General features: G+C 37.1%; 1 protein-coding gene across 10 annotated transcripts in view; it reads left to right on the forward strand.

The window, feature by feature from the left end:
- KIF16B (kinesin family member 16B) overlaps window positions 1-19,741 on the forward strand; it is a 138,355-nt gene that overhangs the window by 17,855 nt on the left and 100,759 nt on the right. For all 10 annotated transcript variants that reach the window (XM_084513112.1, XM_084513114.1, XM_084513115.1 and 7 more), the window contains exons 4-12: window positions 1,358-1,474; window positions 5,336-5,433; window positions 5,937-6,046; window positions 6,688-6,830; window positions 8,185-8,353; window positions 8,517-8,648; window positions 11,463-11,638; window positions 14,488-14,553; window positions 17,637-17,696. In XM_084513112.1, coding sequence (XP_084369238.1) covers window positions 1,358-1,474; window positions 5,336-5,433; window positions 5,937-6,046; window positions 6,688-6,830; window positions 8,185-8,353; window positions 8,517-8,648; window positions 11,463-11,638; window positions 14,488-14,553; window positions 17,637-17,696 — 1,071 coding nt within the window. The remainder of the gene's footprint in view (window positions 1-1,357; window positions 1,475-5,335; window positions 5,434-5,936; window positions 6,047-6,687; window positions 6,831-8,184; window positions 8,354-8,516; window positions 8,649-11,462; window positions 11,639-14,487; window positions 14,554-17,636; window positions 17,697-19,741) is intronic.

Below are 19,741 nucleotides of genomic sequence, written 5' to 3' on the forward strand. Positions count from 1 at the left end.
ATAAATGCAGGTGGGAATTTCAGGAAAGCTGCAGTCAAAACAGTAGTGCATACAGACGTGGTCCAGATGAAGTAAAAATTTGGACATAGAGAAAAGAGAAAAAGGGAAAATTCAATGTAGCTGGTACTCAGGAGGGAGAACTCTACTGAGTTGCTACTTTTCAAATGACAAGAGAAAGGGAAATTGTGCCTTGCCTGATCCTTGTACTCTTTCTCCTTGACAAGCATAACTGATTACAGCATTGTGTAGTCTCTTTGCTCAAGGGAAGGTCAAGTTAAGTATTCTATAGGCACCCTTGCAACTGAGCATTAATAATTGAAGGAACTACTGGCGTTCCTCCATGAGGAGTGGCATAATTACAGCGTGTGTGCATGTACACTATTCTTTATTAATAAGGACTTGGACACCTTGGTTGATTTATACCACATATCCTGAGGAGTAGAATTGTGTAGAAGCCATAGAAGCAGCTATGAGATTTTTTGGAAACCATTTATCGATTAGGACCCATAGTCATGTTTTCATTGAGGGGGAAGTTGCACCAAGTGTTACTTGGGCTAGTGGGGGCACAGATGGAAACAAGGAGTAATGATAATGAAAGGCCAGGTTTCCAGGGGCGGTGGGACGAACTGGAGGCAGTACTGCAGAGGAAGGTGGTGAAGGCATCTAATGAGAGCTGAACTTACTGGGTGAGAACAGACCAACCCATATTATGTGATGGGGAGGATGGAGTGTTACTGGTTTCAGACGTAAATGTTAAGGGTAAAAGAGAAAAAGGATTACTTACCATTATAAAAAACATGCTTCCTTATTTGCCAGAGTCTAAATTACAACAATAATCAAAAGCCAGTTAGAAAATTAACAGGCTATTTTCTTCTTGCACTTGGTTAAAGTATGCAAAAAAGAATCCCATCCCAAAGTACCGACAGGATCATCAAAATGTTTCCTTTTGAGACCAGGGCAGATATTTATAGGACATGCAGAATTGGCAAAGATGCTAAAAGTAGATATTAACAGTAAGGAAAACTGAATGAAGCATCTGAGATGAGCTTAAAAAAATGGAGCTATAGAAAGGAGGAGTGTTGTTTTTTTTTTTTTATTACTTCTGCATGTCAAGGTGATGTCTGACAGAAAAACAAGTAGGAAATACAGTATTGTGCTGCTGTAAACTAAATACAATAAAATTTAGCAATTTTATTAGAAGCACTTATTTTCAGTCATAGTAAATATTGCTGGTTGATGGCCATAGTTTATAACGTGGTACTTCAATATTATTGTTTAATATTTATTATGCTGGGCTGATGACAACTTTTTTTCCCCAAAACTTCCATTGTCTTCAAAAAACTTTCTTTGTTTGTAGGTTTTCAAAAATCTTGGTACAGATGTACTTAAATCTGCTTTTGAAGGTTATAATGCTTGTGTTTTTGCATATGGACAGACAGGATCTGGGAAGTCCTACACCATGATGGGAAACGTGGTATGTATATTTTGCAAATGTGCATTTCTATTCCGTAGCAATGCATTGAAATTGTGCTATTGTGGGTGCATGCCTTTATGTTATTATTATCACCAATCCGCTCTGAATACTACTGGTTCCCCTTGTATCATAACTTCTAGTAGTAGTCAGAGGTTTTAGAAGCTCTCTTTCTTCTACATGTTGATATTTGCAGCTGGAAGATGTGTCTTTAAGGGATGCTTTGTTATATTGGACAAATAACAATCATTTCCCTTGTGTAACAGAACCAAACATTTCAAATGCTACTGTTGATTTTCAGTGTCCAAAAACAGATACTGATTTTGGGTAAGTGAATGGTCAGCCTTCTGAAGAGATCTGGTTTTTAGACCTCTTTTGAAGGGCTGGAAGATTGAAATGGGTCCTTGACCCTCATTTCGAAAAGGGTATCAGGTAGGGAGTAGAAATGAGATGAGTTTGAGTTGATACGCTGATTTTTGATTTTAAGGATTTCGTCCTGCTTAGCACTGCGGTAAAGACCCCGGAAAAGGCAAGGTGTGATAGGAGGGATATTGGGCAGTTTTTGAGTAAAGAACAAGAGTAGTTTCTTGCAGCTTCCTCCATGACTGCCCAAGGACGCAAGGAACTGATAAAACTGTTGGGAGTGGAGCAATTTAAAGGGCCAACTGATGAAGCCTGTTTGCAAGGCAGCTTCTGCGGCTTTAGTTCTCCTGTAATCCTTGGTAAAAACACAACAGGTCTGTTCCCAGCAGAACTGAAAAGGGGAATATTGCCTCTTGTCCTTCATTAGATCACTCTTTGGAAATGCAGTGAGACTGGCCACTTTGCACCTCCTTGAGTTTAGGATAGTAAATTACCTGTAAGTGTTTCTCTTTCAGTTGTCAGAGAATAAGTAGCTTTATATTCAGCTTCAGTATGGTGAACAGAACAGACTTTTGTAACCAGAAAAGATCTTATGACCTAGATGTGGATTTCTGTTTCAGAATTTTTTGTAAGTGACATTTTTATGGGACTGCCTGACTATATGTAATGACCGTAATCATCAAGACATTTTGCAAATGAATAGGTGCTGAAGTTTGTTTGACATTATTCAATAATAAAGGTCTAATCTTCTTGCCATGATACATAAATACTTTAATCTGGTTTTGTACAGTGTGTGTATAAAATACACTCAGCTGCCAAGTTAAATGCTTTAAAATTGATGGCCCTGTCAGAGACACTACAGTGCTGTAAGAAAACTTGAATTGGAAATAAATTTTCTTTTCCCTACTTCTCCTTAACAAGTATGAATTCTATTCTCCTTTTGCTTTAAGTATCTGCTGTTGTTGGCTCTGGAAGGCTGCTTCTGCAATACTGTGTGCAGCAACCGTTTCGAGAAATATGTGGACCAGAAGTCTTGAGCAGAGATACTGAAATGGTCACAGGTTTATAAAACATGAGCTATCAGGAGAGTCTGACTTGCATACGCTGAAAAAGGAAGGCTGTGGAGGAACAAAAGTCATCTAAGATCTGAAAGGCTGCTGCAGAATAGAAGGGAGTGTTTTTTTTTCCCTGTGTCTAAGGTAGATGGGAAAGCAGCAATATGCTTAAATTGCCATGAAGAAGTTCCTGGTTAGATAATGCAGAAGGAAAGCAGGCTTTTAATGAGAAAATTCAGCTCTGGAGTGAACAACTTACTTTGGTTCTACAGGCTTCCATGCCTGGAAACTCTGTAACCTAGAAAAAACCCTGTCAGGGATGCTGCAGATGTACTTAATCCTGCTGTGGAGCTGTAGGGGGTGAAAAGGGAGAAAATGTTTAAATTTGTTTCCTAAAAAAAGAATATACATTCTGTAAGATGTGCACTTTACCAACAAGGTATTCTGGGAATTACGTGTTCTTCCTTTTTTGCCACTGTATCGCTATGGTTGAAGTTACTCAGTTAGAGCTAATATTTCCTATTTTAAGACTTTGCAGTTGCTAAATTATGTCAGACACTAATGGCTTGCCTAAAACTTCATGATGGATCTTTCATGTTTTTTTCCTTAAGCTTTAATTAAAACTATTCAGGGGTTTCCAAGCATGAGATGAAAGAAATGTCTTTTTTTTCTTCCTATGTTCAAAAAGGAAAAAAAGAAAAATGTGTGGGGAAATGCCAATATTGCACCCAGAAATTTTAGCTGGAATAGAGGTTGATTACAAAGGCAACTCTCAAAAATAAGCCTTATTAACGTGTAAATTTATTTTTTAAACAAGTTGCAGTCAGGTGAAGGGCTAGGTGTGATTGAAGGAGGGAATAGAAAAATTATTTTGAAGAATAACGGCTGATTTGGGTAGGGCAGTGCAGCCGTTGTTAAGATCTTGGAGGAAAAGGGAAAATGGGGGGGAAAGCGAGTAGTGATTTAAAAAGCAAACAAACAAAAAAAAACACCACCACAACAAAAAACTGGATGAAGAACCAAGAACCAGTTAGGAATACCATCTGAGCAAAGGAAATAAGATGAGGAGCTCAGCTGTGGCACTGAAGAAGGTGCTGAGGAAGGATGGGGCCAGTGCAGGAGCAGGCTGGAGTGAACTTGGGCAAACAGGGTGAGATTTTATTTCCAAGTAGAAGAGAAACCTTTGCTATGCAGCAGTTGTCTTGCACTGGTGCAGGTGATTCCCCCGGTTTTGTGTTTTCCTGCAGCCAGATATCTCTAGAATCCCATCAGGCAACTTTTTTAGGGTGCCTGAAGTGCCTGTGCTATATTCACATGGGATGTTAGTTCTAGCTTGTCCTACTTCGCCTCCTGCCTGATTACAAGGCCACTAACTCTAAGGAAGAACGGTTCTCGTCTCGGCGGTGCATAGAATTAGAATTAGTCCATCGCATCAAATCTCTTCTGCTTTTTTGGACTGGAGGCAAATTGTAGCTGACAGACTGTTTTGTAAGCTACTTCTGGTTGTGTGTCCCTGAGCCCAGAGCTCATCTGTATGTCTGTGCCCTCTCCCTTTGTCCCTGGGAGCCAAGTTCACTCATTTCAGCTCTGGCGGGGCGTCAGCTGCTGTCTTTCTGAAGTGCTGAGGAGGAGGTGGGCTCAGGTAGGTGGTTATCTACCCGCTGGGACCCAGCCCTGCGTGGGGACATGGGAGCTGGGAGCAAGCAGCCACTTGGCAGCCTAAACCAGAGCTACATGGAGTTCTCCTTCACCCCTCTGGCCCTGCCAGTAAAGCATGGCCTGTAGGGATCTGTGTGAAAGGATGAGTTTCTTCAGTTTGCTTTTTTTTAAACTGAGCAGGTTGTGCATAAAAAGTCATTAATTGCAGAGTTGAGCATCCAGAAGGTCAACACTAAATGTAATTTGTCTACATTGGGAGATGTAGTGGATATAGTTCTAATACTAATTTATCCAGAGGTATCTTTTGAGACAGTGGATGGACTGCGAGCTGGGGATTGGAGATTTGACAGAGGGTGGCACGTGGAGAAATGTATATAGCTCATCCCATTCACTGCACATGTTGCTGGGTCCATAGTGAAGTGGAATAGATGGAGGGGTTAGAAAAGATAGTCTTGAGATAAGGCAGTTCATAGGTTGTGTACAGTCAGTTTTTGCCTTAAGCAGCCGGGGTGATTTGAACTAAGACATAAGGGTGGCGTATAGCCCGATAGCGAGGCATCGGGGGTTGTACATACATCACAACACATGCAAAGATTAAAGTAGCACGGTGAATGCAGTTGAATAAATGGCAAGACATTATTTGCCAAAAAGGTTTTGTGTCCCCCCCCCACCCCCCGCCACAGTTTCTGGATGTTGAAGCTCTCAGCTAGTGACTTGGGATTTTATTTTTCAAAATATATTGCGCAGGCATGTACAGCCTCGAGAATAAGAATTGTTGTTGTTGCAGGGTGATGCTGGCTTAATACCTCGGATTTGCGAAGGATTATTCAGCAAAATAAGTGAAAAAACAAAGCGGAATGAGGCATCCTTTCGAACAGAAGTTAGGTACTTCTTGGCACATTAATAGTTTGCTGTTTTCATCAAACTTGTCTCATTTAGAACCACCGTGTTTCGCTTATCTCTGAGAAAAGTATGCTTCTCTGATAACTTTCCATGCTTGGCCTCAGTCCTATAATTGATTTTTGTTGGCAGTCATAGTCAAAAAGTGCAAAACCTCAATCTACAACTGTATATTTTGCTTTATTTACATGGTAGTGAAAATGCCTTTGCTATTAGAGGGCATATTTCTTATTTTATCCTTTTATTTAAGGCTGTCATTAGTTGCTCTTCATCTTGCTAATGTGCTTTTCCTTTCTATTTCTTGTTCTTGTTTTTTTTTCTCCCTCATGATACAAGTACACCATAGTCATTACTATGTTAAGTGACTTTGAATCTTATCTTTGGATTTGCTTTGCCAGGCATCTCATCTTGCTTTCAAACAACCTTAACATGGCTTTCCTTGAAAGAATCTTGAATAAGCCAGTGGTTTTCTGACCTTTTTCTTTCAGTTATTTGGAAATTTATAATGAACGGGTGAGAGATCTTCTCAGACGGAAGTCATCAAAAACAAATAATTTACGAATACGAGAACATCCAAAAGAAGGGCCGTATGTTGAGGGTAAAAACCCTTTCAGTGTTTTGCACTGAATATTTTATTACCTTTAAAATATATAAAGTGTTAGATCTAATTGCATAAGACTTTTTTTCTTCTACAATATAGATGACGATGGGTACAGAACTTTGCTTTGATATAAAACCAATCAAGGAGAATAGCCTTTCATTTTCTATCCCCACCTGCTTTCCAAATCCTAAGATTATTACACCTGTACAGTTTTTATCTGTAAAATATAACATTTTAAATAATGCTAATAAATGCAATTAGTTTTAAGAATTTGTGGAACGTAATTTACAAAGCTAATGTTTGAGATGGAAAGAACTAAACTAATTGTCTTAATCCATCTCCTGCCAGGGAAAGGTTCCTGTCTCTTGAGAGATTATGCTTATGCGCTAAATTCTTCAGTAAGATTGCATAATTTTTTCTTAACTTGCTGTAACTGTGTAAATTCTCCATTGTTCACATGAGGCCCTGTTCTTTTCCTTAAGAGTGGTAAAAACAAGCGTAACAATAAACACTGTAATTGCATCAATGCTTTATAATAGTGATAATAATCCTGCCATACCTAGATTCCTACCTGAATCCTCTTGTAAAGAAAGTCCAGTGCATGCATGAGCATACTGTAACACCCTACTCTTCTTCAGATTTGTCTAAACACTTAGTGCAAAATTATGCTGATGTAGAGGAACTGATGGACGCAGGAAATATGAACAGAACTACAGCAGCAACTGGGATGAATGATGTCAGTAGCAGGTCTCATGCCATTTTCACAATCAACTTCACTCAGGTAAAACAACCGTACTTTAATGTACTTGAATTCAGTAACTCATCTGATAGTTAAAAAATACAGTTTTCAAATCAGCAACTATGGATAGACGATGGCTGTAGGTTGTCTTCTCACAGAGAAAGTTAAAAGTGTGAAAACAGAGTTTTGAGAACTGGAAGTATCTTTATCAGTGATCATACACAAAATTTACAGTGCAATATGATTACCTGGTCATTTAATAGATCTTGAGGCAATTTGGCTAGGAAATTCAGGCTAAATAACACCGAACAGTTAAGGCACATTTCATGACACTGCTGTGACAGGAGATACGGCTGAGGAGAACATTCTGGGTGACTTCAGCATGAGGTGGGCATGAGCTACTTTTTATGCTGTGATGTTATCCAAGGTTTAAAAAAATAAATAAATTTCTGTCTCTATGACCAAAATCAGAGAGAGTAGAATTGTTTTCTGAGCGTTTTTTGGCTGACTCTTCCTCTGTTACTATTGGAAACCTATTTACATACCTTGATTTACTGATGGAACGATGGAGAGGTCGATTGCATATTTTCAGAGCATAGTGATATTTTTGTTTGTATTTGATGTTTATATACTCTTTTTCTAATGATACCTGTTCTTTGTCATTGTTTTGGGGAGGGGTTGGGGAGCTTTATAGACAAGCCGTGGGTAACTTGCTGGGAGAAGGCAGCATAGAGATGGGTTGCTGCCCTGATGGAACTTTGCATGTCCCCACCCCAAAGCAAACACATGCGAAGTGGCATGCACTAACTGTTGACTAGTGGCGAATTGCTCGTTGCAAAGCTTATAGAAGAGGGTGAGAGGCAGACAGCAAGGCTTAAAGATTTTTGCTTTACTGTTGCGTTGTAAAAGAAGTCTGAATCAATCTATACAAATTAAGACAAAAATTGGTTGGAAGCCTCAGTTAAAAATCGTAGTGTAAAATTGCAATTGCTACTTGCTTGAACTTGGAGGTGGGGGGGGCAACGTGAGTGTAGGTGTATCCGTGTGTGGAATGTGCAACTTTAAATGTTAGTTGAAAGCCGGATAATATGAATGGAGCTCAAATGTTTACGGTGCACCAGGTAAATACAAATTCACAGTTGTCATTGCATGTGCTTAAATGGCTTGAAAGTTGCAAATATTACACTTTCAAGAAATAGCTACTCATGTGGGAGTTATGCAGCGATTCATGATCAAATGCCTTTCTGTGGCACCTCTAATACACCTGTCTTCTGATGCTGTGCTAATGTAAACAAGATAAATCATGACATGAAAAAGGCAATTAAATTGGTTTCAGTAAGATTTCAGAATCTGGTAGCTTAATGCTTTAATGCTTTTTTTTTTTTTTTTTTTTTAGGCTAAATTTGATTCTGAAATGCCTTGTGAGACTGTCAGCAAGATTCATTTGGTAGATCTTGCTGGAAGTGAGAGAGCAGATGCCACTGGTGCCACAGGGGTTAGATTAAAGGAAGGAGGGAATATTAACAAATCTCTAGTTACTCTGGGAAATGTCATTTCTGCCTTAGGTAAGTCGCTGGTCTTTATGCTTGGCTGTTTGTTGTTTTTTTTTTTTTAATTGTTAAGTACTGTTCTGCTAATTTACAGTTTTTATTTACGCAAACAGTGGCTTAGCACATAGCAGTTATGTATTTTCATAAATGGTATTTTTTTCCTACCCCCACCTCACAGCTGATTTATCTCAGGATGCAACAAATCCTCTTTCAAAGAAGAAGCAAGTATTTGTGCCTTACAGAGACTCTGTGTTGACTTGGCTGTTAAAAGATAGCCTCGGAGGAAACTCTAAAACTATAATGATTGCCAGTAAGTGTTTTTAAATTACTTTTTTTGCATCCTGAACAGTTCATGCTTAATAGGATTAGCTGTAAATATTTAGATTCCAGATGCTTCATTAAGGCAGAGTGTTATTTACATGTTTTCATTTCTTTGTCTCTTTCTTTCTTCCTGAGTTTTCTAGTAACACTCTGCTTTTACCTATGCTCTGCAGAACATCTCTTGCAGCAGTAAAACTGTAGGTGGTCTTGTTGTGTATAAGGGGACCATCTAGTTTGTTCAGTAATGTCGTGAGCAATAGCGGGGATGTGTGTCACCAGAACTTGCGAGTTTGATTCCCATACCCACATCATCTGTGTGCATACATCACTGGCTACTTGGTCACAAATGTAAGAGGGCATCCAGGTTGTGTATATACTGTCATTAGGTATAAATAAAGGTCATCCAAGTGTATGTGCATAATGGTTTGCATCTGCTCTGACATCAGACTCATTGCCATATTCATCTTTAACACATGCACAGTGTAACGATAATCTAATCTGACTAGTTAAGCTTCAAGTAATAGCTCTTGTGGCTTATTTACATTCCAGACAGCTCTGTTACTTGTGATAAATACTCAAACTGGGATCTAGATCAAGTCTTGTACCAAGACTTGTACGTAAGCCTGTCCTCCATCCTCCCCAGGTTGCAAACTTTCATTCCCATTTAAAAAAAAAAAAAAAAAATTTATGCGTCTAGACGATATTGATGTGTGAATTCGTTTGCTTTTTCAAAGCTGTGTTGTTTTTGTAGTGCTAGTTGCAGAACAACCTGGTCTCTTTTGACATTCAGTGGATTAGAATGTCATTTTTGTTTAACCCAATTTTTGAGGCATACAGCATTTTAACTTTTTGTTTAAATTTAATTATTCATGATCAGTCATGTTACAAACTTTTTTTACAGCTTTCTTTTTAGCCATTGGAAGTTCTTTAAGGATCACTTGTTTTAGAAATACACATATGCCATAATTGCAGATTTTGAAATAAATTGGAATGGGAGTGCCAGTTCCAAAAAAACCAAGTGAGAGTATTTAAGGAGAGGGATGGATTTGGGATGTCAAAGGTGTAAGGTGTGAAGAGACGAGCAGCTCTGAAATTTTTCTTCCTCCCCTGTTCAAATGAGATGCAGTTTAACTGATAGAGTCATCTTTTGGGAATGGTGAGGGAGCAAAGGTGAGATAGTAAAATGCAATGGATCAAATTCTGGTTCTTCGCATGCTTTGCTATAGGCAAATTCTCTTCTTAGCTGTTCTTTTGTTGTATGATTTTGGGGATGTTTTTGGAATCCATGCTGCTTTCTTTCCTGAGACTGCTCGTAGTATGAAAAGAGGATCTCGGACCAGATGCTGCTTTGTTCTTCTGGCTGTTCAAGTACCACTGTACTGACATGCTTCTTGATGTTTTCTTTCAGTTACACGCTTGACTAACTTGATGTTTTCTGTTGTAGGGATGGGGAAGAAGTTTCAGAAACACAGGGAGCTTTCAGTGCCTTTACTAATGATTACAGTGCACAGCTGTTTTTTCAGCTACTTCCCCATCTATTAACGATGCATCTGCTAGGCAGAGCCCTGATGGTTGATCTCGTCTCCAGCAGTAACTCCATTGATAATGTGGCTGAATTGCCTAACAGAGCCTGACAAGCTGTCCAGATATGTTTGGTGTGCCTTTTCTGTAACTAAACACAAAAATGCAGGAAGATGATCTCAAACTCTAGGAAGGGATCTTATAAAAACATGTTCAATTCTGATTTGTCATGTTTCTATAAGATATTGTAACATTCTTTCAAAAGGAAAGCAGTTGAGTACTGGAAAGGAGACAGTAAATAAAGTAGTAAAGTGAGTAGTTTGAGCTAAGGGAAGTATATTCTGTTGCTATAGCATCTCCCCCTAATTCAGGCAGTATCTACCACAGAGTATTTATTACTGTTGGTAGAATGAGGAAGGACAGAATATTGGTTGCTTAAGTATTTTTGAGGCGTTTTCATTGCCCGATTCTTCAGGTTTCTAGTTCAGTTGAATCACTAAGACGTCTGATCTCTCATTGCTGAATGGTGTTTCCTTCTGTTTTTTTTTTTTCCCCTCATCTACTGGGATGCAGTAAATTATCTTTTTTTAAAAAATTTTGAACATCTTATATATTAGGAAAATTAATTGAAGGACAGCATTAGCACTTTCATTAAAAATCCATCATGTTTCCTGGTTAAGCTATCTGCAAAAATCATCCTGGTTTTCCTTGATGCCTCAGCTAAGTGATAGTTCTACATGCTGCCAGGCACCTGCAGCTCAGCAGGGCAGGTAGACTTGTAAATGGGTGATAGCTCTTCTCATTTTTGTTTTCATGTCTGCTTTTTGCATAAATGCTGTTTAATTTCTGTTCAAAACTTGGAGCAAAAGTACATTGTTAACTCGAAATGACTTTTCCATTACGTGATTACATTGATCCTCTACAAAATACTTGCTGGTTTTCCCACTGTTGATGTAGAAATTCATGAGAGCACCTATGAAGTATTCGTACAGGACGTTTACACTTAACAGAGAGTTGTAAATATTAAATAGATTCACAACAAGATTGCTTTATAAATCTTGATCGCTGGACCTAATTATTCTAATACAGTGTTCACTTAAGCAAAGTTGTATTGACGTGAAAGTAGTGGAGCAAGGTGAAGAGCTGGAGCAAATTGTAGCTGTAGTGGTTATGTATTTCTGTCTCTTCCATGTTAACTTCATCCGACTTTTAAACTATGAGCTAACTTTACTAAATGAAACATATGGTGATGGATAAACTGTTTCTGATTTCATCTCCTTAGCTATTTCACCTGCTGATGTCAATTATGGAGAAACTTTAAGTACACTTCGCTATGCAAATAGAGCCAAAAACATCATCAACAAGCCTACTATTAATGAGGATCCTAACGTCAAACTGATCCGTGAGCTGAGAGCTGAAATAGCCCGATTAAAAGCCTTGCTTGCTCAAGGGAATCAGGTTAGCTTTACTTAAAATTTATGTGTAATTTTCCTTGAGTTATAACATCTATTTCTAGAATGTAATGAGATAATTATCTTTCATTATATTGATTTGAGTAAACAAGCTCTATGAGGCTATGAATGAATATTATTTTCCTGATTGAATCAGTTTCCATATGGCCAGTAGATTTCCTCTTTTAACATAAGGGGGAAAAATTGTCAGCCTAATGCTTCTAGTTTTCTCTTAATATAATCAGACCTTGATTGCAGTGTGCTGTGGAACAGGTACTCACCACAGCCAAAGGAGACTGAGCATAAGCATTTGCCATGACTAGTCTGATGGACTGAAGCTGTACTTTAGTATCTTAAAAGTAGCAGAAGGTATTAAGTACCTTAAATACCTAAAATGTCTATAATTCTGCATTTTATATTTACAAGAATTCGAATGGCATTTGTGTTTGAATGCACGGTACATTAGAAAGCATGTCACGTGCTAAACATGTGAAAGTATTTTCAGTGACGGTCTAAGAAAAGATTTATACTTATTACTTGAACAGACTGGAAACTCTCATAGTTAGATTTGTCTTAGATAAGGGAAGATAAAGAACTGCTGAGGGACTCTGTCTTCTTAGACTGCTAATTCTTTTCTTCCAGTAAATACCAGCTTCCACTTGTGTGTATGTAATACAGAGCAGAGAAAACAGGATTGATCTACTAGTAAATCCAAAAAGATAAAAGCACAGATCTTAGATATTTTTCTCACTTTTCTGATCTTGATTAGTAAAACTTGCAATGTTTATTTGATACCAACTGCTTGCTTAACCTTACTGTTTTTGAAGTAACACGTGGTGATTATGATAGAGGTTATCATGAACAGAAATAATGTACCCATTACTGACTGGGAGTTCATATGGCCAAGAAATGCCAGTGGTTAAAAGCTATATTGTTTTGGGGTTATTTTTATTGTGAGGAAGGATTCTGAACTTGATTGCCTGAACAACCATTGTTTTGTTTTAAAGCATGCTAATTTGGCTTACGCTTGCAGTGTTGAGTCACTGAGCTATTTCGTTTGTAGGGTCAGAAAATGCACTGTTGTTGCTGTTTTCCCCACGTGCTAGGCAAGCTGACAAAAATAAAGAAATAGTGCTGAAATAAATGTAAATCTTCCCTAAATCTTAAAGGACAGCGATTGATTCAAACTTATGGATAAACTCAAGAAAACTGAGGCATTAGGATTTATCAGATTTGAAAGCTTTCCTTACATCAGTACAGGTTATTGTCATAACCATCCTGACCAGTATAAAGGCTCTGCATACTGGAGTGTATCTGATGTACTTATGGGGCTGTTCAGAATGAAGCACGGTTTCTCAGAAATGTCTCACTCTCTCTATATACAGAGTGTTGGTTTGCTTCAACAAAGACCTTTTGTTGTGTCTCCTCTTTCCCTACCTGTATTGTCCAGCAGAGTTTCTCTTTTGCATAGTTTTGCTATTTCTTGTTCTTCTATCAGTATTGGCCACTATGAACATGTGCTGCACAAGCCCAGTTAAGCTTAATTTCTGCTGTTTTCAGGGTGATGAAACCAAGCTAACAATAAGGAACATGCAATCGCTCAGGCCAGTCGTATCTTCTAAATAATGCCACTTGAGATGGCTAGATTTAATACGTGAGCAAATATGATATGGGAAGACGTGAAAGAATACTTTAGATTTATCTCTAGAACTTCCGAATTTTATTTTAGGCTGTGCAATGTGAAATGTCAGTTTAGCACATACTTGTTTCATGGAAGTTTAATACTTCAGGAAGATTTCATTTTATAAAAGATTCCCTGAAAAGGGGATGGGACCACAGTATGAAACAGTAATAGGTATTGTAGATGATTGAAGCTGAGAGCTTTGTTTTGTTACAGACAATTAGAAAGCTCTTCATCGGTTTGAATTACTGTTCTACTTTTGTATTTCTTTTGTATTCTTTAGGAGGGGAAAATGATTTTTTCTTCCCTGGATTGTCTGATCACTTTTATTTTCGAAATAAGTTGTGTTAGAGTTGAAGTAGATACAACATAGACCTCTTTGAAGATCTAATGCTTTGACCTAGTTCCAAGCTGTAACACAGAGGATATCACAAAATAAATCTAGTTCAGTTGTAGGATGTGATAGATGGTTGTGTTGGGCACAGCAGAGAACTTGCTTAAGTTAATTGAATTTGTGATGCTTGGTAAAAAGCAAAGTGGTGTTATGTATGCACAACAGAATATAAAAACCTGTATAATTTCTTCTGTAATCTTCCTTTATATTCCCAGAGTACTGTATTGCAAATGCTTCTGTAGATCACTGAAGATACTGGTACCCAAATACAGTGCTGGATTCAGTGTGGGAGGTCATATAACAATGAGTATTGCTTGTGCGTGTTGTATAGTAATTTTCCTTTTCTAAGGCCAGTTATTTTATATATTTTTTTTAATAAAAGATAAGCAGTAAGATATTTTTTATAGCAAAGTCATCAAATGTTGATACATCATAAATTTTCATGTTTAACAGGAATATAGCTTTAAATGTCAGGAATTACCTGTTATAAACTTGTGTCTGGTTTCTGTGTGCATGTGTGTGACAATATGTATACATAGTGAATGAAAACAGTACACCTAAACAGGTGATTTGTATTCAGAATATCTGCTTTGACAACACTTTGATTACTCTGTTTATAGTATTTTAAGGTAAAATGGTATACATTGGAGTTCAAAATATTTCATCTTAAATAATGAAAGAAGTTGATCAAATGCATTTCTTTCATTTGATTCTGCCAGAAAATTCTCACCGTTTTTTGTTGTTTTTCTAACTCGATCCTATGTGTTTTTTATGATTTTAGATTGCTCTCTTAGATTCTCCGACAGCTTTAAGTATGGAGGAAAAGCTTCAGCAGAATGAAGCAAGGGTGAGTTATTTCATAAATCAGTTTGAAAAAACAAAAAAGTGTTCTTGATGCAAATTATAGCCATTTTCATTTTTTTTTAATAACGTGACTTAATTTTTGCCCACCAACCAGCATTTCCTAGTGTTTTTTTTTTTTTTAATTATACATTAACTTGTATCTTTTTGTCTTAGAAGGTAAGATAACAGATTACAACTAAGAACAAGTTATGTGTCTTGGATATTTATATTATGGCTCTCCTAAAGTAATGAAAATATTCGTTCCCTGGCCAGCTTGCCCTCTTTTATTAAAAACAAAGTGTGTTTGAAGGTAGAACAGAGAGGAAAAACTGACTGCTTTATACTACTAAATCAGACTGACAAAACATTCAGTGCCTAGACAATACAGTAAATATTTTCCAGGGAAATGGCCAACTTGCTCATGCTTTCAAGTAATCAATAATTTATATTGCAGGTTAGGTTTTCTGGAAAGTTTCAGTCTTTAAGTCTGGAATGGACATGTACAAATATGTTCAGTTTCTAATTAACTGTCTTTCTGGGGGAGTCTAAGATCTGGATGGATGTACTTCAGGTGTGCCCCTATAATAATCCAGCCCAGTGCAGAAGCTGGAAAGAATTCCCAGACAGTTGAGATTTATTGATAGGGTCCAAAATAATATAAATGTAATGGTACTCAGATTTCTTGAATTTGCAATCATTCCCTCTTTATTTTGTCTTTTTGTGTTAATTCTTTTCTGTCTACTCGACTGTTCTTAAAGCTACTATAAACCGTTTAAAAAACAAACAAAAAAACCACGAAAAGTATTACACAGTTTGGAAAAAGAGGGAGGAAATAATTTGGAATCATTCAGCTACATGGCATATTGCAAAATTATTTACTGGCATATTTAGTTTTGAGTATTGTCAACAACATGCTAACCAATATATAGATTCAGATGCCTCAAAAAAAATAGGGGTTTCTTTGCAGGGTGAAATTGTAAGGCTTTCACTGGTGCTGCTCAGACCTTTACAATTAGAGAATCAATGCGCTGCTTTCTGAGAATCTTGTTTTGACTGAAGTAATTGGTGGTATAGTATCTGTTTGCACTTCTTGGGATTCTAGTTGGTAATGCCAATTTTAAAGAAATGTCGAAGTACTTTCCTGTGAAACGATTCTTCAAAAACAAACTTCTTGATGAAAATGTACAAGGTGTATTAGTGTGAACCATAGCTACAAAGCAGACTTCAGGCTTCTTCATAAGCCAAGTTTCTTTTAGGAATGTATTTTGCAACTCTGTAATATATTCAGGAATCCATATTGTGGTGCATTGAATACTTCAAGTAAAACCTACAAAGCAGTGATAGGAGCCTTCAAGTTGTAAATATTTTTTTCATATTAATACGAGGCATTAAAAATGTTTTCAGCTGAACCAGAAAAATTGCTGGTAGTGTTACTAATGTAATATGCTTTTATTTTGTGCACAAACACAAAGCTTTTACCTAAGAGTAGTGAGCAATATGAACTGCTGGATATATGCTAATTAGAACGTTATTCATGCCCTGACAGTAATCACTGCATGTCCTGCTCATAAGTGTTGGGCCTCTGCATGGAAAGTATATTGAGCATATTTTATCTTTTGTCAACCTCATTAGAAGGTTATGTGATTACTATTTAATGCAATTACTACAGCCACAATTACTGAAAAATCTTAGTAAATATTGCAGTGTTTATAGCTTTTTTTATAATTGAGTGCAATAATTAATTTGTTTATACAGATCTACAGATTTTATCACCATATTTAAATGATCTGATAAATATATGGTGGCTTTCTTTAACGAATTGATTTGTCCTTATATAAGGACAATTTTGAATAACATTCTGTTGCATAAAAATTGCTCTGGCATGGTAATAAGACTCACGATGGACATTCTTCATATTTTTCGTTTCGGTTGTTACTGTTCTGTTTTAACATTCTGATTACCAGCACTAATAATGCACTGAAAAACGTGTTACTTTTTCTCTGTTGAAATTTTGAAATGTAAGTAGAAATGAGATAAATTTCTTCAGTTGATTAATTTGCACTTGAAATGCAAAGTGGTGGTAGGCTATAGGCTACCAATGGAGAGTAGTTTCGAGGAAGAGCTAAAGACCATTTTTTCCCCCAGTGGATTTAAATATAAAGTATTAAAGGGACTTAGCCATTGTGTTTTTCAGCGTTCTGCATGCTGAAGTGAATTCAACTTTAAAAAAGGCTGGTGTACATTTTCAAAAGTCTATATATTCCTATGTGGAAATCTGGTGATTTCAGGAAATGAAAGTGTGTGTATGCATGCGTGTGTGTGTATATATCCATATATATTTATATATGTATGTATACAAACATGCACACACATCAATTTAATATGAGTATGATTCCAAGTCAGCCAGAGCTTTGAGGCTGATCTGCCTGAAGCACCTTCTATACAGCGCCTTCTAAAAATTCGGAAGGGCTTTGAAATGCAAAGAGCCTTTACTGGTGGATATAAGCTATGAGTTGGGCAGCCTGGTGAGCAGAAACAGCAGGGCAACACAAGCATTGATACACGTTTTGCCCACCTTTGCGAGCAGGTCCTCACTTCAGTGCTGATTTCCGACGAGTGTGTGACTTTTCCGTTGCAGCAAACTTTGCTTTCATTCCCTCCTGAACGCTGTCTGTCTGCTTCTTCCTCTCATTCACGAGGCTGTTTGAGCCAGAACATGCCTACCTGAGATGTAGGAAAGAAGCTGTCTTCCTGTCATAGTTAAGGGACCATTCTGCTGCAGTAATTTTCAGGACTGACTAGGCAATTTTTGAAATTATTCAATTTCTTTGAAAATACCTATCATTATTTGAAGTGGCTATCCCTGTCTTTTGTTTCATTTTACATTATAAAGAAGAGCCTTATAGTTTTCCTTTTTGAGAGAGAAAAATTGTATGGTCACTTAATGCAGGAGTAGTAGTTCTCTTTTAAATATTTAAGTATTAAACTTGACAATGAATTTCACAAATTTTTAATACTTGTGTAAGAATTCATTATCAAGAACTTGAGAAAGGATGTGATTTTTCAGATATTTGTTTTCTTTTATAGGTACAAGAACTGACCAAAGAATGGACCAACAAGTGGAATGAAACCCAAAATATTTTGAAAGTAAGGCAAATACATCCTTTTTCAACCTGGCATTTGAACTAATCTTAGAGTTTTTTCCTTATTTAAAAAAAAAAGGGGGGGGGGATTCCTGTGCTAAGTCACCTTCTTTGGCTTTTTTTTAATAACACAGAACTTTCTCAGCCTTTTCACTTATTTTTTTTTTCTTTCTTTCTTGAGAACTTCCAAGAGCAAAGATTCAGGCAAGGGGTGGTATTTGCGAATTAGACTGTACGTAATATTAATAAAAAGCACAACTCTCTGCTTTTTTCAGTATAAAACAGTTTATTACAAATCTTTAAAATACTGAATGGTTCCATCGCAAAGGCAAGTGGATCCCCTTGGTGTTTGTGTTGTATCAAGACCTGCGAATAATCACCTTTTAGGCTACACTGGGTATCTCAGTGAATGCAGTGCGTGTGGATACAGATTTTTGCATTGGCCTTCAGATTTGTTTCAGTCAGAAGGAGCATGTAAAGTTGAAGAAAAACTTTCAGTGGGACTTCTGCAGTTGAATATCCTCCAGTAGGTCTCCATCAAACAAAACAGATGCATTTGAGCTAAGTGTGCTGTGGAGTCTACAAGGACAGGGATTTTTGCAAGTGATTCACATAAGCTGGCTTGCCTGCACTCTTTATATGACTCCAGGCTACTTCTGGAGCAGTTAAATCCATGCAGTGCTCTCTTGCATTTTGTAGATTTAGTATAGATCTGAGAGGGCAACTTGATGACTTCCATACTGTGTTTTTGCATGATACAGACTGAGACTCTTGTGTTCTCTGTGTATATCTTTGCCTCTGTACCGTCTGATTGTATTGGTAAGTTTTTATGTTGGTGTTTGGCTCTTGATGAAAGTGATATTCTGAGGTGATATTTTAATGAGCTACTTCATGATTCTGTACATGTATGCACACAGAGTAACGAATCCCATAGTGTCTTTTTCCACAACATTCACCAGCTTCTTTGCCAAATGTTTTATTTGTTCTGTTAAATAAAAATACGGAAAAATAAACCTTAAGCTTTCATGCTTTGCTGTATATGCTGTGCATATGCTTGTTCAGAGTGCAATTCAAGCACGCATATGGGAGTATTTTTTTTAATTCCCCCTATCGTTGACCTGAGACTTGTTTTTGGAGTTGATTTTTGCTGTATATCACTTTTTAATTGTTAGTTTATTTTTTGTTTACCTCCATGTCTTTTATCTGACTTCCAAGTAAGTCAAATGACTCCATGCTTAAAAATAAAGCACAGATAGCTTAGAGAACAGAGCAGGGCTGGTAACTGCCTAGCAGATGGCATGGCAGAATGGACTGTTTAATGTCTGTCCAGATACTGAACTGGGAATTACCATTTGCATATCCCTCAGAGATGTTTTGGGTCCAGTTTTACATTATTCCTCTGTTTTGTTATTTTGAAGCATCTTTACGGATATACATCTATATAGAACTTTGTTAATCCTCTCTTTACTCAGGTTTAGATTGGAGAGTTCATTGTTACATGGAGAATTTTTGAATTGAAGTTGTTCAGTTACGAAGTCAACGTGATGTAGGTAGCATGTGGAAAATCTTTATACCATAATGTTGGAAATGTGCTGATTATTCCACAGAAATTACAGGATTGTAAGAGGAATTAATTGAGCAATTCAAATAAACAAGGAAAAGCCGTGTTTATTAAATAGTTGAACATAAAGGACTTAAAATCCAAGAAGCTGTAATTCTGCTCTTCTGGTACTGAGCTTTTGTTAGTTTAATTCACGCAGCTTCTGTATTTTGCACTTTTATGTGCCGATATTTTAGCATATAAATATAGCTTATATTTCACTTTTGAGTTAAAGGCATTTGATGAAACTTTCTTGGCCCTGAAAAACTGAAAATCTGCAAAAGCTGCCTTGTTTTTACTGCTTTATTTTGCACCATTTTAGTGAAGCTATCTGTATTTTTATTTGCTTCTTGTTTAACAATTCTTGAGATCCCTGCCAGCATATGAGTGGGAAAGTGCTTTTTGGAACTTTGCCAAGCTGAATAGCAGGAAAGCAGATTTAAAACTAG

The sequence above is a fragment of the Aythya ferina genome, assembly GCF_964211825.1.
Source record: "Aythya ferina genome assembly, chromosome: 3".
In the NCBI taxonomy this organism is placed as follows: domain Eukaryota; kingdom Metazoa; phylum Chordata; class Aves; order Anseriformes; family Anatidae; genus Aythya; species Aythya ferina.